Source organism: Haliotis rufescens, unplaced genomic scaffold, assembly GCF_023055435.1.
Source record: "Haliotis rufescens isolate VD_foot unplaced genomic scaffold, xgHalRufe1.0.p SCAF_10, whole genome shotgun sequence".
Taxonomy (NCBI): domain Eukaryota; kingdom Metazoa; phylum Mollusca; class Gastropoda; order Lepetellida; family Haliotidae; genus Haliotis; species Haliotis rufescens.
This window is the reverse complement of record NW_025963780.1, coordinates 20,385,457-20,406,539: the sequence shown is the minus strand read 5'-3', so window position 1 is coordinate 20,406,539 and position 21,083 is coordinate 20,385,457. Positions and strand designations below refer to the sequence as shown.

The window sequence follows — 21,083 nt, the reverse complement described above, 5'->3', positions numbered from 1 at the left end:
ACCGATGGATTTACACTCATTCTCCATGCAACATTTAATCAATCAGTAGCGCAGATCCGGGCACGTCTAAGGGACGTTACTCTGTAAATAACATTTCGGCACTTTAGACGACTGGGCCATGAGTGGAAGTGGTTTTACGTCGCGTGTAGCACTATTCCAGAAATATCAATTCCAGAAATTGGCCTCAAACACATTGTACGTATGCGGGAATCAGATCAGGTCCTGGCATACGAAAACCATCATACCTCCCCACTCCAGCATGTATGTTAATCATGTAACACAATATATATATATATATATATATATATATATATACATGTCACCGTTTCAGATAAAGTGTGAACATATATCGAAAACGTTCAGAGAATTGATTATATAAAAAAAAACGCCTCCGTGCTCTAGTGGTAGAACGTCCGCTCGGAGAGCGAGGTTCGATCCCCGGCCGCGTCAAACCAAAAGACGTTACAAGATGGTACGTGTTGTTACCCTGTCTGGCGCTCGGCTTAAAGGGGCTGAAACGACAACTGGTCGGCTCGGAGTCAGTGTACTGTGTCTGAGTAGGATATTCATAGTGTGCTATCACTATAAATCGGCATCAGTCCGGACTAGTACAAGCAGCCACACACACACGCACGCACGCACGCACGCACGCACGCACGCACGCACGCACGCACGCACACACACACTATATAAGTGCAATAATCTTGGACGCGACGTTAAACCCCATTTCACCTCATTGATTATGTTAAAAATGGAGGGGCATAATTTGAATGACATTGACTATACTTCAGACCAGTATTCATTACTTTGACTACACTTCAGACCAGTAATCATGACCAAACACTACATAAAAACTGCAACCCTAACTCCTATTTATTTGATTTCCGTGATTGAAAAATCGAGTGTGCCTTCCAGGTCAAGGAGGGCCTCTTACTCCAGTCAACATCACTTGTTCCCTGGATTGATCCTGGACATATCTCCGCCTTGCAGTTTGGTTGTATCAGCATGAAGTATCATTGAATTGAAGCGTCACCTTAGAGGGTTGAAGTAGGATTTTAGTTTGATTATGTTCTCTACACGGTGATCAGATCAAGGAAACTCTGATTGAATCTGTATTTCTGGCCATGGCCATGCATGCTAGGTGCCATTCCTTGCCTTAACGATATATATGTTGTCACATGTATCTATATGGTAACTCTCGGAAAGCTTGCTGTTGAATCATTGACTTCTGGCATCTAATCGTGTCTTAGTCGCGTCCACATTTCTATGTTTGAAGGGGAGGATATTTCATTATCATAGAGGACTTGAGACAAATATGATCAACTAGTCTTAACAGATGTGAAGTATTTTCAGATGGCGTGACATTTAAAAGGCTCATACCGCATATATTTTTCCATCACTGCTTTATCCAACAACGAACTGACTTAACCTCCCTGCTGTTAGAGATCTAAAGATTTGACCGGTGTCCTCAATAGAATGTCCAAAGATGAAAATGTCATAGTCCTAAGTGCCATCACAGCTAAACTGATGTCCTGCATCAACAGCTGAGTGGGTAATAGGTAATAGCTTGGAAATTTTATTCTCAAGAATGGTAATTTACAATTTTGCTCTGCAGCAAATACCTGACAAATTCCGTTGTTCCACGTGTATTTTCTATTTGGTACTCACCAATGCCTTTGTCCTGAATGTATTCTCTTATAAAACACTGGTCAATGCCTTTGTCCTGAATCAATTCTCCTATAAAGGATAAGTCAATGCCTTTGTCCTAAATGTATTCTCCTATAAAGGACTGGCCAATGTTTTTTTCATGAATGTATTCTCCTATAAAGGACTTGTCAATGCTTTTGTCCTGAATGTATTCTCCTATACAGGACTGGTCAGTGCCTTTGTCCTGAATGTATTCTCCTTTACAGGACTGGTCAATGCTTTTGTCCTGAATGTATTCTCCTATAAAGGACTGGTCAATGCCTTTGTCCTGAATGTATTCTCCTTTACAGGACTGGTCAATGTCTTTGTCCTGAATGTATTCTCCTTTAAAGGACTGGTCAATGTCTTTGTCCTGAATGAATTCTCCTTTAAAGGATTTGTCAATGCCTTTGTCCTGAATGTATTCTCCTATAAAGGACTAGTCAATGCCTTTATCCTGAATGTATTCTCCTATAAAGGACTGGTCAATGCCTTTGTCCTGAATGTATTCTTCTATAGAGGACTGGTCAATGCCTTTTCCTGAATGTATTCTCATTCAAAGGATTAGTCAATGCCTTTGTCGTGAATGTATTCTCCTATAAGAACTGGTCAATGCCTTTGTCCTGAATGTATTCTCCTTTACAGGACTGGTCAATGCCTCTGTCGTGAATGTATTCTCATTTAAAGGATTGTCCAATGCCTTTGTCCTGAATGTATTCTTCTATAAAGGACTGGTCAATGTCTTTGTCCTGAATGTATTCTCCTTTAAAGGACTTGTCAATGCCTTTGTCCTGAATGAATTCTCCTTTAAAGGACTTGTCAATGCCTTTGTCCTGAATGTATTCTCCTGTAAAGGCCTAGTCAATGCCTTTACCCTGAATGTATTCTCCTATAAAAGACTGGTCAATGTCTTTGTCCTGAATGTATTCTCCTATAAAGGACTAGTCAATACCTTTACCCTGAATGTATTCTCCTATGAAGTACTGGTCAATGCCTTTGTCCTGAATGTATTCTCCTTTAAGGACTGGTCAATGTCTTTGTCCTGAATGTATTCTTCTATAAAGGGCTGGCCAATGCCTTTGTCCTGAATGAATTCTCCTTTAAAGGACTGGTCAATGCCTTTGTCCTGAATGTGTTCTTCTATAAAGGACTGGTCAGTGCCTTTGTCCTGAATGTGTTCTCCTTTAAAGGACTGGTCAATGCCTTTGTCCTGAATGTATTCTTCTATAAAGGGCTGGCCAATGCCTTTGTCCTGAATGTGTTCTTCTATAAAGGACTGGCCAATGCCTTTGTCTTGAATGAATTCTTCTATAAAGGACCGGTCAATGCCTTTGTCCTGAATGTATTCTCCTTTAAAGGACTGGTCAATGCCTTTGTCATGAATGTGTTCTTCTATAAAGGACTGGTCAATGCCTTTACCCTGAATGTATTCTCCTTTAAAGTACTGGTCAATGCCTTTGTCCTGAATGTATTCTCCTTTAAAGGACTGGTCAATGCCTTTGTCATGAATGTGTTCTTCTATAAAGGACTAGTCAATGCCTTTACCCTGAATCTATTCTCCTTTAAAGTACTGGTCAATGCCTTTGTCCTGAATGTATTCTTCTATAAAGTACTGGTCAATGCCTTTGTCCTGAATGTATTCTCCTATAAAACACTGGTCAATTCCTTTGTCCTGAATGTTTTATCCTAAAAAGGACTAGTCAATGTCTTTGTCCTGAATGTAAAGTGTCTCTCTTTGTACATGTAATGTATTCACAAACATATTTAAGGATGCTCGACGCATTTGTTTATGGCGCGTGCATTACCCCAGAGAGGACACGAACGAAATGCCTGTTAAATGAGTACCGAAAAGGGCAGAACCAGATGTTTGGTAAGCCTTTTATTGAAGTAAACAAATACAATTCTTACTCAACCCCATAACAGTTGAGTCCCTTGTGAAACAATGGCTCTCTTAAAATTGTTTACTCATCCCTTCAGACCTTGCACACATGACCGTAACAATTGCGTGATAGCTTCAACGTCATCTCCACCAACGGGCATATACATGGACGGGAGTTTTACCACCTCACAACTTCACCTACGGCAAAACCAAACACAGTGAAGATATGTGCCCTTAAAACATAATATTTCCCACACTTCTAGGCACAGGGGTATACCTTTCAGCCACTTTAATCAGATTAAACGGAGTCTTGGTAGGAAAACCATTCATACACAGAAAACGCTGTCACTCCACGTCGAATTGCATTCGTTCGCTTGGACCAAACGCGCAGCTTGTCGATTTATTGTCATTAGCTTTTCCTTATCAAACTGTTGGTGGTGGAGGTTCCTGTGCCCCTGAGCGTGTCAATTGATAATGAAATAGGAATCATATTAACCACCCCAAACAACTTTACTTCAATGTTTATGTCAATCAATCAACAGGGGTAAGTATTTGTTTCCTCTGTTAAATACTGGATCAACAAATATTGAACGAAATGAAGCCTGTTATTGCATTTTGAAAAGAGGACTGGATTGCTTGCATTGTATTGGGGGACACTTTGATTGTACTTATATAGTGACGTGCATGCGTGTGTGTGTGTGTGTGTGTGTGTGTGTGTGTGTGTGTGTGTGTGTGCTAGCCTTGGCTAATGCCGATTTTACAGTGCTGAGATACCACATCGCAATTTAACATGAATATCCCACTCAAACACAGTATACTGACTCCTACCCGACCACTCCTTGTTTTAGCCCCTTAATGCCGAATGACAGACAGGGTAACAACAAGTACCATCTTTTAACGTCTTTTGGTATGACGCGGACCGGGATCGAAACCCGGACCTTACGCTCTCTGGGCGGACGCTCAACCACTAGACCACGGAACGGTCTATCTATGTAGGTTTATTATTTTACTTTAATTCTTGTATGGAACACCGTTTCCGTGGTTTAGTGAATAGGGTATAGTCCCGGAGACAGGAAGGTCTGTGGTTACAAATGTCCATATTTGGCAAAATATTAGCAAACATTGTCATTAATTAAATCTAATTGGGACGGTTATACTAAATAGATGATGAATAACCGCATCAACTAAAAGCGACAAAACCCTTTCTAAACTAGTGTCCAAAAGAAACGATACCAACTTATTTTCAAAATTGTTTTTTACTAAGTGAATTGTCAAGTATGAAAACATGCCAATTCGTATTGCACATCCCAAACACAGCATAGTCGATAAAAAATACCGGGAACACGTGATCACTTCCGGGAAAAAACGTAAATTTCGTGAAAGTGACATTTCCCTCTCTAGCATGTTCTGCACGTGCAGAAAAACTGTATAAAACGGCTGATCAGACACGTTGATATCACAGCAACAAAAAGAACACAAGATATGCCACGTTTGACAGCCATCGAGAGAGAGAGAGAGCCGTTGGAATGGTCCAACAAGGAGCGTCACACGTCGACGTCGCCAGAAGGTTGGGCTGCGCACGCATCACTATCTTCAGGTTAATGCAGCGGTTACGTCAGACAGGTCAGACGTCAGACAGGCCCAGGAGTGGAAGACCACGAGTAACCACGCCCCGTGAAGATCGTTACATCCGGGTATTACACCTGAGGAACCGCACCGTAACAGCGACGTCCACGGCGGCTACAGCACTTGGACACAGGATCAGTCGACAGACCGTCTACAGGAGACTACGGCAGTATGGTATCCGGCCACGTCATCCCTACCGCGGACCGCTCCTGACGCCTCGACACCAGAACAACAGACTGATCTTGGCCAGGCGAGTTCGACGTTGGCAACGGCGGGACTGGGCACGTGTTATGTTCTCTGATGAGAGCAGATTCCTCATCTTCAGAAACGATGGACGGCAGCTTGTATACCGACGATTTGGAGAACGTTTGGCGCCTAACTTTATCCAACAGGTCCGGCCGTTTGGAGGTTGAGGGTTAATGGTTTGGGGTGGCATATGTGGTGACGTCAAAACGATGCTTGTCGTAATTCGTGGAAACCTGAATGCACAGCGTTATCTTGATGACATCCTACGGCCTGTTGTGGTGCCCTTTATTCAGCAACAGCTTCGTGGACTCCTTTTCCAACATGACAATGCAAGGCCACACACAGCAAGATTGACACAGAACTTCCTTGCCAACGCCAACGTACAGGTTTTGCCATGGCCCGCATGTTCACCGGACATGAATCCCATCGAGCACTTATGGGACCACCTCGATCGGCAAATCCGACGTCGCCGTGTGCCTCCAGTCAACGTCCAGGACTTGGAACGATGTCTCCTCGAGGAATGGCAACGCATCACTCCCAACGTCATCAGACGTTTGACGTCATCAGTCCGTAGGCGTGTTCTGGCATGTATTGATGCTCACGGTGGACATACCCGCTACTGACTTGACTTTGAGACGTGTGGTGTGACATTTCCCGTTGTTTCTGTGATCAGTGCTCTAACGAAATGTTCATTTTTCGACCCCACCCATCTTTCAAGGCTTGTCATATTGGTTGTACAGATTTTATTGAAATGAAATTTTTGTACAGATGTTGTGAAAGGATTTCTCAAAAGCATAACACCAATCCTAAACTTCTGCATTGTTTAGTTTTTCTTTTATGTCATTGCAAACAGGTGGTATCGTTTCTTTTCGACACTAGTTTATAATTCCAAGACATCTCTGCTCAAAGCAGAGTCCATTGCACGATTCTGACTACATGTATATCATGTGTTTATGAATCAATATCAAGTATTGAAGATACCATGGGTTCGCGAAAAGGCAACAGTATCCTGCCTCACCTGTCACAAAAACATACAAAGGCAAATCAAATAGTCACCTGAACAAACCCGGGGACATATGCTACAAGTCAAACTGGTTATTGCGTTTTGGTCACTGTTGCATCAAATTTGGAACTGCCCTCTACATTTCTACCATGAAACTTTTTGAAAGCTTTACTAAGTGAATGCTGTAACCCTGATCAACAACTGTTCAGCAAGCTTCGTAACGCGCACTTTGAAATAGAAAACGTAGAAAAAGCATGCTCGATAGTATCAAAAGGTGTGACCCAAAGGGTGGAACTGCTGGAATATTGCCCGATATAAAGGCAAAGTTGACAAGAGGGAATTTGAGACACATTCATTAGATTTCACTAAGATACGCTGAATGTTCAGTGTTCTGTGTGACAGCCCTCTTCTTACTTTTTAATCCGACACAAGAATGATCTTATTCACCTGAACACGAGGAAGCCTTTACTGTCACTTAAGACTTCTTATGTCAACGCCACATTGGGTTAACTGATATTCGAGGATAGAAATGTTGACCGAATACATTCGACGTTAATCATTACAGTCATGTACATACGTACTTCAAAATGAACATATCGTTTTTAGGTTCAACAAAATCAGTAACCACAAAGTTGTTTCACTTGAATACCTGTTGCCCTATCATTTGGTTGTCTGGTCCAGACTCTTCAGTTTACAGGCGGACGTCGTATGGCAAGAGTTCTCCTGTATGGGATAAGGCAACAAACCTTACTTTATAGTGTAAAATGTGTTGGGTGCTACAGACAGAGCAGGACATGCATAGCCTTTTCGAGGTACATTAGGTGTCATCGCTGATTGTCAGTAATCCATTCATATTATTGTCGCCGCTATTTTGCCTTTTACGCCGCCATCTTGAATGAAGTCACGCACTCGTGAGATCTCGTTATGCAATTACTTTAACATTTAATGTTACTTCCCTCCTTGAAACATTGCTCACGAGTTCTGGAGGAAAACGTTTGTGTACAGCAGCTCTATTAACACAGATTAAACTGTCTTTAGTACATGGAGAAAGTCATAATGATTTTAAAGGAATATGAATGTATTGTATGAATACATTAATTCACACAGAGTGTGCTTGATTTGTCTAACATAAAAATATTTATCGATAATAATTAACAGTTAATTTGTGATTTCATGCATACATGTAACATCCAATCTAAAATAACAAAATACAAGATATGAGTATCATAGTATTGTATGCGAGTTGATGGGACAGAAGTCATTGCCTTCTTTGGTGGTGGTGATGTTATTCTCAAAAACTGTTTTGATTAGTTTTTTGACTATGATTGAATGTTGCTTGAAGCGATGAGCCCAGTATTCAACCATTGTCACAAATCGTTGCAAGAACCTTTCTTGATTAGCTTCAAATAGGTGGATCATCACTAGACACGAATCGTTCCTGGTGTCGCTGACGTAACAGGCCACCCAGGACGGGGTCGTACAGATCGTCTTCAAGGCTTTCCCTGCCACACACTGCCGCCCACATCTTTTACATTGGCATAGTAAGGGGCATCCTTTCCTTGTGTTAAGCCCTTTTTCTGCAAGTACTTTATCACTGCACGTTTCTAGATCTCAAGTTTGTCTATTTTCCAAAAGACCCCTGCTTATTTTACTGATGTCTCAATTTACTTAACTGACTCAAATCTTTGTGGATATACCTCTTTGACATCTTGTAATGTTCACAGCAAAAGATTTCACTATTACGCAATTCCACCTGTGAGGCTTTGAACTTATCAACCCTCGTATGAAAAAGGGTTCATTGGCTCATGTTCACAACATGTTCACTGTGGGATGAGTTCAACCTGTGAACACCTTTGGTTAATGTACCAGTATAGACATTAATAAAAATTCACAGTCCACAACAGATAAGTAACAATGTCTGTAACTTATATATGACATATTTACAGATCAAATTATTTTCAGTAATTCATTGGAAACAAAACGTTTCCCACAAATCTCTTGATAAAAAATAATTATGCTTCAGGCTGTTGAAAGATACATATTGTCCTCCATAAAAAAACAAACACTGCAAGGTGTTTTTTCCCTTTAAAATGTATCTGGTTTTGCAGCTGTAGCTTAAGAATCTATTCTCCACACAAAATCACAGCGCACCATTGAATATTGTACTACCACTCCATTGTGTACTGCCATTGTAATTGTTGTGCAGTAAGTTGTATTAATTTGTTAACCTAGTTAATCGTGTAATACATTTGTTGATTGTATACCATTTTTTTGTTGTTGTTGGTTTCCCAATAAATTCTCTACTATCAGATTTCTGGTTTAACAAATTGTTTCAATTTGGGAATCGACACGTAACAAATGACATGCTCTCTCTTCTTAAATGATTACTTGTACGGGCGACAGATCTAAATCAGCTTAATATTTTGGACAAATGAGAAGAAATCGTTCTTACAGGTACATGGTACAAATAATGAACAATTTCTCTCAAATCAATGGAAACATAATACTAATCGACATCTACGTTACCAAACTTTAAAAAAATTCAAACCACATTAATATCAAGTAACTGTGTGGGTGTATTTCGATAAATTAAGTTGATACAAGTTATAGTTACTTTTGACTTATCAAAGACTGAAGCACAAGAAATAAAAGTTATTCAACTGAAAGAAAGACGTTCGGGATAAAAGCATGAAGAGATCAATTAAAAATCCTGTTTGATAGTTCGCGTGTCGTGTCTTGGAAATATTATTTATCAAATTGATATATTATACCAAAAAACGACGGTTATATAGTTCAACTGATTGAATTGAGAAGGTTATAAACTTACCCATTCTGTTTTTGAGAAAAGAAATATTTTTTTTCACCAGCAGAATACGCGATGTGCCAAATTCAACCGACCGCCACTTCAGATCACAGGCCATTTAAAGAGCATGAACAATAAACGTACGCTGGAAGCTACAGAATCAATACAAAGCCAAAACTGCCCTAAAAATGAAACTTTACCAGCTGGAATGAATTGGTCCTATCCCACTTATCAGTTTATCTGTTAGGGTACACGACATGAAAGTACCATGCTTGGTCAAGCACACCTTGGAAGCCTACTTATTTCGCTGTAACAGAATGATCACAGGGAAGCACAACTTTGAGAAGCATCCATATAAACTAGATCGATTATAATCACTGGTGTGTCAAAATCAATTTATGTTGAATTACGACATCAATGGAAATATTTCAGTGTATATACACTTATTAACCTGGGGTACCACTATCTCTGAATAAATGTGACTAAAGGGATTGTTCATATCCATTAGCTGTGATGGAGTATATAAACACTTCTGTTTGTGTATGTGTTGTTTGACGTCGCAGTCAGTAGATTTCCGAATACATCGCGGTAGTCGAGTCTGGTAAAGAGACTGAACTGAAAGGGGGTTTAACGTCGTGTTCAAAATTATTGCATTTATAAAGCGACATGCATGCACATATGTGTGTGACTGTTTGTACTATTCCAGATTTCTAGATTTATAGCGCCAGCCCACTGAGATACCATGTCGCTGTTTAACATTGATACCCAATTCAAACACAGTATACTGTCGACGTCCTTGATGTGTCCCTTTGGGGTCGATCTCTTGGCAGGGCAACAACAAGTTCCATCTTTTAACGTCTTTATGTACGACGTGGCCAGGGTATTGAACCACCGACCTACCGCTCTCCGGTGTCTGGGTCAGACAGACTAGTGGTCGGTAAGTCGAGCAACGTAACACGCCTTCCGGGTACAATGACCCCAAATCAACCAAAATCAACGAGTTGGGCCCTGTGGTGCAGTTTAGTAGCTTTTTCCCTCTGGGAAACTATCCGGGGTTCACACCTAGTATGGTAAATGAGTGACACTATGTCACCACTACAGCGAATGCACATTCTGTTAATATCAATTAATCTCAGCCGTTAAAATGTGATTCTACGATGACTTAGGAAACACTCGATCACAGTTTTCAAACAACTATAACCACCTCTGATTGAAACGGCTGATTTGACGACAGCATCACCGTATTCGTAGAAGTTAATGTACTTAAACATATTTCTTTCGCAGTCATTTTCGGAAGGCATTTTTAAAAATAAATTATTTCTAAAATTTAAGAAATAAAGTTTGCTCTACCCCCATATGTAGTGCAATAAAGTATAGTTTCTCTCTCACTCTCTTTCATCGCTTCGATACCCGCTTTCATGTGAGGATCGCTCACCGTCCCTGATTCCCTGTCTAGCCCATCGCGAAAGCTTGACCACTGTCACCACTGGATGAATATATATAATATCACTGACTTTTGCCATCACCAGTGTATTTTGTATTTGATACTGACCACTGCCCCGATATTATTTATTGTCATTGAATATTGTACTACCGCTCTATTGATTACTGCCATTGTAATTGCTGTGGAGTAACTTGTATTTGCAAACTTGGTGAGTTTTTGTAATACATTTGTTGATTGTATACCACTTGTTGGTTGTTTATTGGTTTCACATTTTCTTTAACGTACAGATATCTGGATTAACATATTGTTTCAATTTGGTAATCGACACGTAAAAAAATACAAAATCTACATATACATGGCTCAAATTACAAGAGAAAACAGCCCATTCTTTAACACACGTATATGTACTTTTCGGTTTTTATCCAGTCAGACAAAACAAATAAGATGGTGTCTGAAGTGCAGGCGTATCAAAAGTTTACATATGTAAAGAAACAATCCAGACGGAAAATGTCTAGGATTTCGTTAAGACAAGCAGTTATATTTGACTTTTATATGATTAAATGAAAACGACAGTTTATTTGTGAGATGTTGTTTACACCGCAGTCAGCTGTTTTCCACCTGTATCACAGTGACCTCTGAAACATCTCGTCCAAGCAGGTGATTGATAGCATGAGCATCCAGAATCAAGGCAAAGGAAATATGTGTCCTCCTGTGATGAAGATGTATGTCCTTGATCAGAAAATATATTCTGGATAAACATTGTTTCCCTGTAACAGAAAAAGGTCTTTTGGGAATTAACCATATTCTTTATTTAATGCAAGAACTAATAGAATAATCTGAATGATTTAAATACATATTTACTGGGATTATCTTGTGTGTGCTTCATATGAAAAAGAGAACACGAGTCGTCAAAAGCGCCGCAATTTGTTGTGCAGTGTTGCCTCCCTTATACGGGCAAGAAACCTATTATTTTGGCTTCCAATCCCGGGTCTCCATGATTATTTATCTACAATGTAGGTTTGTCAGCACCATGCCCGTACTTGTTGATTTCACCAAAGTGGTAAAGGTCTAAGATGTGCATCACTTCTGGCTTTTCTCGCACATCAAGTTGACACGCCGTCATGTAACTGAAATACTGTTAAACCCAACTCACTTATTGACTCACTCACTGATATTAAAAAAAGGACTTCCAATTTTTTTGCCAGTAATTCAGTTCCAATTTCAATTGAGTAAGAATATCAAAGCACGCGTTCTATCAAAATCCAAATTGACAATAATTTGAAAAGTGCGATAGTATTGATATTTCTTCAAGGTTCGATATCGCTGCAATGGGCTGGTATGAATAATGGTAAAAGGAATTGATCACCTTGCCTAACGCAATATGCAGCCACAAATTATCGATCCACCATCACATCACAAGTATGAAAATCGAACTTCAAAGAACGTATTTTCCTTTAGGCTTTAATGGCCATAACATAGGCGGTCTCCGATCACATATGTTATGGATCACGTTATACATGGCTGTAACTGTAAATGCTTTCAATGCAACCCCCCTGATTACGTTTCAGGGTTTGTCTGTACCTTTACAGTGCTCAGGGTTTCGTGGAAAACGTCTAAGACATGAATCAGTTTGGGCTTTCCTCCCACTTAACGCTGACACGATAGTGATATAACTGTTCATAGGAGGTTTAAACCAAACTTATTCAATCTCCCAGTATTAGCCGACGTATAAGGATTACGGGGATACAATCGCTTGACCTGGCATTTTGTGTGTCATCGAACCCGGATCTGTGCTCATGCTGTCATGCTGTTTTAGAGGTCACAGTGATATGTAAAACAATCAGTGCGGGCTTTCCCCCTGCATCAATTGTAACGCGCACCGATACCACAGTTCCAAATAGAGTGACGCTAATGTAGAGCAATGCTACCTCAGATTTAGAGGGTCTGACGTTTAAATTAAATCTGGAACCGAAAGCGAAGAAAATAAATCAAGGGTTCTAAACCCAACATCAAGTTGATGACGTTACATGGCTCATTGACGGAGATAGAGAAGCCCCTTGTTGTCTCAGAACCTTGAAATATACCGTCTCATTCAATTTCCATTATGTTTACGACCGCCTCCGTGGTCTAGTGGTAGAGCGTCCGCCCGGAGAGCGGAAGGTCCGGGGTTCGATCCCCGACCGCGTCATACCAAAAGACGTTTAAAGATGGTACTTGTTGTTACCCTGTCTGGCGCTCCGCATTAAGGGGCTAAAACAAGGACTGGTCGGCTCGGAGTCAGTATACTGTGTCTGAGTGGGGTATTCATGTTAAACTGCGGCATGGTATCTCAGTGAGCTAGCACTATAAATCGGCATCAGTCCGGACTAGTACAAGCAGCCACACACACACACACACACGTGCATGCACGTCGCTATATAAGTGCAATAATCTTGGACGCGACGTTAAACCCCATTTCACCTCACCTCACCATCATGTTTACCGCCAAAGACATTTTGTCATACATACTTTTATTTTAGTAATAAAAATAGCACCATAAAAATTGGCATAAGTCCGGACCAGTACAAGCAGCCACAAACACGCACGCACACTTTGCTATATAAGTGCAATAATCTTGGACGTGACGTTTAACCTTATTTTACCTCACCTCACCTGTCATAACTGCCAGCCTTAACGATATACTAGATATTTTATGTCTATAAAATTTTGATACGCACACGCTTCAAAGCGCATCTTATTTGTCTTGTCTGATTGGATTAATACAGAAGAGTAAATATACGTGTGTTAAAGAATGGGCCCTATTCGTTTGATACTTATACCATGTATATGGAGATCTTATTTGAAATGTTTGATAGGCATTACTTAGAGTGAGTGAGTGAGTATGGTTTTACGCCGCTTTTAGCAATATTCCAACAATATCACGGAGGGGGACACCAGAAATGGGCTTCACACATTGTACCCATGTCGGGACGAGCGAACCCTCTAACCACTTGGCTACCCGACCGCCCCCATTACTTAGAAGTTGACGGATGACAACTTCTTTAATTATTGTGAAGGCGACACTCATCACAGACAACTATTCATCGTCTATATTTTCACCCGCCAGTAGGAATCGTACTGTGATAATGAGATTAGGCAATGTGAGCAAGAAGCTTATCGATCTCAAGTTGTGAGGGATTATGGGTGAGTAAGTAGATGAGAGCAAGTGATTAGTGATAAGGGCGTTGTAGTGTGGTGTCATCAGTCTTAGCGTAGGACATGGGGAAAGGGATTATGAGCAACAATTCAAGCTTGTTGTCCTTGTCGAACGGATCAATGTTTCCCTTCCTCCATGTAAGTGTTGACTTCAGGGTGAATGTTGAGCCTGTGTGAAAACAAAGTAGACACAATATATGGATAAAAACTTCTTTAATTACCGTGAAGGCGACATTTCGGTAGAGATCCTTTTTACTAGTCTTGATTGACAATGGTTATAAGTATCTATGCCGAAATGTCTTCTTCACAGTAATAATAGAAGTTGTTATCCATATCTGTCTAATTTGTAAAATTTATGTATCATGTTCCAGTCACACAAGTTGGATCGAAATGTAACTTCAATCGACACCGCGTGTTTAACTCAAGATCACTGGCCATCAGATCCAATAAAATGTATAATTTAATACAATTTGACGTTGTGAACAGATGGGACACCTGTCGTCTGCTTCTTTACTTTCCCGGTGTACACGTCACGTGACCTGAGACGGGACGTCCTCGTCAAAATTCAAAACAATGGAATGGAAAAACGGCCATTCTTATCGAAAGCTCAATGCGTTTTGAGAACCCAGTATTGGTAGTTTGGGGTTTATGAGGATAATTTATATAAGCTTTTGTGCAAGTTTTTGTACCAATGGTAAGCTGCCGAGAAGAGGTCAACATAGGCCATATTTGTCTGCTGCCCTTGACAAGTTATATAATGATGCTTATGTTTGAATGATGGAATGTTTACTAGTAAAGCTGTCATTACCTTTGCTGTTCCCTTTGCTTCACTTCTTGATTGAATAAGTGGGGAAATTGTAATTGCTATTGAATGTGGAACTACTGTTGGTAGAAGGCCCATATCGTGTGTAGAAGAGGAGGTGAGGTGAGGTGAGGTAAAATTGGGTTTAACGTCGCGTCCAAGGTTATTGCACTTATATAGCGACGTGCATTGTACTGGTCCGGACTTATAGTGCTGGCCCACGGAGATACCATGCCGCAGTTTAACATGAATACCCCACTCAGACACAGTATACTGACTCCGAGCTGACCAGTCCTTGTTTTAGCCCCTTAATGCCGAGCGTCTTTTGGTATGACGCGGCCGGGGATCGAACCCCGGACCTTCCGCTCTCCGGGCGGACGCTCTACCACTAGACCACGGAGGCGGTCGTAGAAGAGGAGAAAGGAAGTGTATCACATATTGACGCCATGGCTATTTGAGTGGGACTCAGGTTGGCACAATTGCCGCAAATCTGAAATTCGTCTTAAAAAGAATTCAAAGGATGAAAACACTGCAGTCGTTCTACGGATATTTGAAACGATGTCCTGGTCTATTGGTGAAGAAGCCACAACCCCAAGGGATAGATCTCATGTATCTATTCCGTTGATCAAAGGGGCATGTCAGCATCACTTTATTCTGTTTGTGCTGCCTGCACACACGTCCAATTTTTTACAGCCAATTGATGTTGGCTGTTTCGGAACTTTTGCGAATATACACAGCAACTCCCGCCACTGAAGTACTCACGGAAATGAAAAAACCCTGTTTTTTCGATCTCACATTTTTAATAAATGCAGTAAATATACAAAATATATAAATATTCAAACAACTCAATTAGTACTAATTGGGCCTTGGCACAAATACAGCGTATCAAAGGTTTTTATGTGTTTTTACACGTAAAAGTGTGTAAACATATGAACAAAACAGACTATTGTGAAACTGAGCATAACCAGGTGTTAGAAGATCAAGGTGAATGTCCATGACCTATGACACCTTGACGACAGGTGAAAACAGGTGCTTGAAACCCACGTGCATGTGATTTGTCAGTGGTGAGTGATTTGGGAGTGGCATTGTGGGATAGTGAATCATCGTCAAAATATCAAAAGTAACATATTTCCTTCTCAAACAACAACTTACATGTCATTATTATTATGTACATAAACATAGCTATTATTGTTAATGTTGTTTTGATAATTTTTTCCAGGCTTATTTGCATAATGCCTATAGCCTGTTTCTGCCATGTCAATTTGGACTTAGTTTTATTTTTGAATGTTGAAAGTGCCTACAAATTACCTCATGTAAAGTACATTTTGTATGGAGCACTGAGATAAAACTAGAAAATCCAGGCTAGTACTTTTCCAGTTGTTTTGTTATTTCGTATTTACATCTACGTAATGCTTTGTGTCGATTATTAAATCCAGCAAAACATTGTTTTTCATTTCCATGAGTACTTTTGGATATGCAGGAAAATGCCACAAATTCAGTTGACAATCATTATGCAGAGCTCATAACCTGACACTGACACCAGCCAATTTACACCCCTCTTTCAGGAACTATGAAGTCTACCACCGCCAATATGGACTTTGCACCATGTACAGTTTTAAAGTCGACTGAACGCTCGCTGCATCCTGATACAGATGTTACTGATTGAAGAGTGCCAGTTGTAGGCAAGGATGTCACTTCACTAACTGAGGCCGAAGATGTCAATGAAGCAGCAGAATTAAAGACAAGTCGACTGTGTTTTTCAAGAAATCAGTGCCTACCAAGAAGAGACACTTTCTCAGTGTTGTTATGACTGTGGGGACTATAATTGAAGATATTCTGTAAATACTATTTCCCATCTGACGGACAAAGCAAGAATGCAAACCTTCCAAATCTACCACATTGCGACGGATGCAATTCTTCTGTAATTTCACAATAGTTTTGATTCGCACAATAGTGAGTCTTTAGTATCGACAACAAATGTAAGCAATTCGTACCTGATGAGGATCCAGTTAGTGACTCGTAAATAGTTACTACCTAGGAACAACGTACCCATCTACACGAACATTTATGCTGGTCTATTCGTGTTGTGTGTAGACATGTTGGTCCGCCTGTCGGGATGAGCATCATACTTGTAAGTAAGTTTTATCTTTTTGTTATAAAAGATATTACCAAACTTTCATGAAACTTCTGACAACAAACAAGCATATTATACTGCATTGCACAATTAAGAGATGAAATTTAGACTAAGTGACGGGGGAGGCTGAGAGGTCTGCTCTTCCACCAGAACAATGCGCCAGTGAAAAGTTCAGTCGTGCCCATGGGACGCACCTCTGCATAGGGAATCGCGGCGCCTTAGACGACTGGACCATCCGTGCCCCCTGTTGTCTGCAAACTCCACTTAGACACTTTCGGTTACAACGGGATACAAAACAAGATTGCACCTTTAAAGTGTTCTTGGAGTGGGTTTGTTTTGGGGTCCAGCAGGATATCGACCTCGGAGAATGTTTTCGCCAATACATACCTGAACTGGTGATTATCAGGCCGTGATTATTAATAAATGTTATCTGTTTACGTAGAATATATTTCGAATCGTCAAATCTGAAGACCAACAACAGTACATACTTGTATTGGTGTCATGTCCAAAACAAAATCCATGCTTTAAGTGAATTAAAAGATATTGTTTTAAAATTAGAAATTAAAAACTTGAAAATTGAAGGCGCATTTTACGCAGTGGATACGTTGTGTATATGCACCAAAGATAAGTAACTGTACTTCATATAAAGTTCAATAAGTATACATATATTCTAAAATTAAATAATGCATCTATCGATACATATTTATGCATGCTACTCACACAAGTGTTTCTTTTATGTGAAAAGGCACACTTTTGTTTAATCGTAAGTAACGCTAATACTTGCCACGCCTTGCTGAAAATGTCTTTGCGCCGTGGGTATGCTACAAGGTGAAATTGGGTTTAACGTCGCGTCCAAGATTGCTGCACTTATATAGCGACGTGCATGCGCGCGCACGTGCGTGTATATGTGTCTGCTTGTACTAGTCCGGAATTTATAGTGCTAGCACACTGAGATACCATGCAGCAGTTTAACATGAATACTCCACTCAGACACAGTATACTGACTCCGAGCCGACCAGTGCTTGTTTTAGCCCCTTAATTTCGAGCGCCAAGTACCAACTAACAAGTACCATCTTTTAACGTCTTTTGATATGACGCGGCCGGGTATCGAACCATGGACCTTCAACTCTCCGGGGGGACGCTCTACCACTAGACCACGGAGGCGGTCCGTATGCTCCAAACAGGGATGGGGCGACACGAAGTTGCCAGAGATTTTAATGTTCATCGAAACACATTATATATAGGACACAACTCTTGGGAGAACACAACTCATTATTGTTAATGGATGTACTGCCATGTTTGGCTGTTTGGCCACACCTCTTCTCCAAAGAACACGTCTGCGATGAAATAGAACGACCCCTATGACAGGATCTGAACCAGCCGGTAACGCTATCTAAGCGGAGACAATCCTTGGTTGACTTTTTAGACCGTATCGGTGTGTCTCCGGTTACCAGGTATGGGTATTGTCCCCGAACGGGTAGCCATGTTGTTATGCGACAACATAACATTTGTACCAATTTATATGAGGTGCAGTTACTTTTTTACCGATAATATACATTCAGGTTTTCAATTTTGTTGTCCATTTGTTCAAGCACAGTGACTGCGTAATAATATCTTTGGCTATTCATATATAAAGTAGTGTTGAAAAATACAGAGCCAATGAAAGAAAACCAAATGTATGGGTACAGGCTTTCTCTTTTTGGCTTCGCTCCTAAAACCGAGAGGGAAATACGGGCGTATTATATCAGACCTGATCTCCACGTCACCCATTTGAGTTCTCAGGAGTGAACGAAGTGGTATTTGCAGTGCACACTCTGTTATCCCAGTATCATGTCCACAATAAATCGGTAGTATATTTCGTGTGCACGGTTTAATGTTTCGTGCGCACGGTATAACATAATAATATATTTTACCATGATGTCTCTTCATTTCGTGCTACATCGTGCGCACACTTTAGTGTATCGCGTGTACAATGTATAATCATTTTTTTCTCCTCTTCAGCGCTTCAGTAAATAGCAATTTGCACCAAACATATGTTCTAAACAAGGACCCACTGAAGTTGTCATAAACATAGGAGTCAATAAAAAGTTGTTGTTCCTGAAATCGATAGGATGCTTAGATGCACAGAAGTTTTCCCGCTTGACTCGCCATGTTTGCATTGCTTAAAGCAACAGCTGTTTTGCTGGTCCCCCCACCCACCCACCCCTCCACACACACATTAAACCCTTTTTATTGTTTTATACCAGCGACCTGTTGTGGTGCATAAAAATAAAATTGAATTGCTGTTTTTTGTTTTTTCATTCACCTACCGACAGGTATTTTCCTGTAAAAAAGTCCGCAGACAAATAAAAAAAGTGTGGCCTTACCTCTGCACATAAGTAGTCTTCGAAAGCAAACGCTTCACCATACAGACATACAGTTAACGCGATCTGCCAATTTACCATCTGTATTTTACGTCAGAGATGTAGCGGAAAGGATAACTACTTGTTACACAACTCAAATTGCAGCGCCCAAGACATATAGACCACCCATGCATGTATGTGCTGTATCACATTCATATAGATCTCACCATACATGTATTTAAAGTATTAAAGGAATTCGCGAAAAGTTTTTACTTTTGTCATTATAAAATTAACCTTACTGCACGGTAATAATCAGTAGCGAACACTGTATCAAACTGCTGCACTAGCGTCTTCTGATTTACGTAATTGAAGAGATTGAGTCGTTCCTACAAGGTCAAGGAAGCTCTCCCCTCCAGTCAACAGCTCCTTGTCTATGAGTTGATGAAAAAAATATCCTGTTTGAATTTTTTTCGTTTCTAATTTGATTATCGATACGAAGTTTCATTGAATTGTGGCTTCACTTTAGAGAATGAATACTTCTGAAGATGTAGGTTTTAGGTTGATTATAGTCTTCCATCAGCATTGAAGTTTGCAAGTTTCTGATTGAGTCTGGTAATGGACACAATATCAACGTTCTTGCCTAAGGTGATATTGTATAATCTTACATAAATATGAATAACCATTTCAAATAAGAAAAGAAATTAGTTTTTTATGAATAACTGTTTTGTTGAAACCTTTCGTTTTGTTGAAAGAAGTCTTACTGATCTCTCGAGTGCACTTTAGAGAATGAATTGTCGAGTCCCGTCGCGTATCCGAGGTCGGACGACTCGTCCATATGACCAAAGGAATTGACCCAGTCAGCTGTTTTGTGACTCCTCGTCCTACTACGTCCTGAACGTGCTCAGCTCAACGTTGGGTGACAATGGAACGACGATAAAGAAACCGAATCCCGTAACCGGATTCGAACCACGGACCTTCTTGTCGGTTGTCGGACGACTTGTCCACACGATGAAAGAGGTAAACGACGTCAGCAAACTGACAAGGTAAGTGTATCATCTGTGGGATAACTCCACGCCCAGGACAGATGTTTAATTTTACTTGAAACACACAAATCCCCACACCAGCTCAAACGTTTAATCGCAGATATAGGAATGCGAAATGTTTTTGTACTATCTTGGTTCTCCAAGTAAAATAAAACAAATAAATGTTTTCCTCATACATTCTATGATCAATCGGGCTGAGCACACCACTTGACATAAGCTTATGTCACTTAATGTAGGAGTACCGTACCTGTATGTTACAACCTCCGGATCCTCCGTACATGACCGTGTGCTTTACATCCACACTGCATTGGCTTAAACATTTACCGCTCAGCCGGACCTCAGCAGAGTAACATACCTTTTACCAATTTTAATCAGATTAGTCCAAATCTAAATAGGAAATGTTTCCAGACATAGAAAACGTGCACACTTGACCTCAAATTGAATTCGTTTTCTTTGATTCCTTGGATGTTTAGCGTTACATTTTATTTATTAGATTGTTGGTGTGTTGTTATTGGATATTAGTACGAGTTCGTGGAACATGAAATGGTTATCATATAAACCATCTCAAAGATGATTGCTTCATAAAATGTAAATGTCAATATGTCCAATACGAACGGTTCTGCGCTATTAAATCAACGGTAACAACGGACGCATTAATGGAATCTTAGTACTACATATGGGAAAGAAGGCGATGTTTTTCAGACTCGTTGACTGAATTTGGAGCAAATGCTGTCAGAATGACCTGCTCTTATTAGGATCGTACAGTTGTAGTCGTCCAATCCTTATGGGGGGCACGGGTGGCCCAGTCTAAGGCGCCGCGATTCGCTGTGCAGAGTTGCGTCGCTTGGGCACGCCAGAAACCTATGATTGTGGGTTCGAA

The 21,083-nt window shown here is 40.4% G+C and overlaps 1 protein-coding gene across 1 annotated transcript; it reads right to left on the bottom strand.

Moving 5' to 3' along the window:
• Positions 1-1,765: 1,765 nt before the first annotated feature.
• Positions 1,766-7,965, bottom strand: LOC125374604. The gene is made up of 3 exons (XM_048385524.1): positions 7,893-7,965; positions 2,671-3,183; positions 1,766-2,115 (listed from the first exon to the last, which is right to left on the bottom strand). Exons 1-3 carry the CDS (start codon positions 7,963-7,965, stop codon positions 1,766-1,768), a joined length of 936 nt encoding a protein of 311 aa, XP_048241481.1.
• Positions 7,966-21,083: the final 13,118 nt, after the last annotated feature.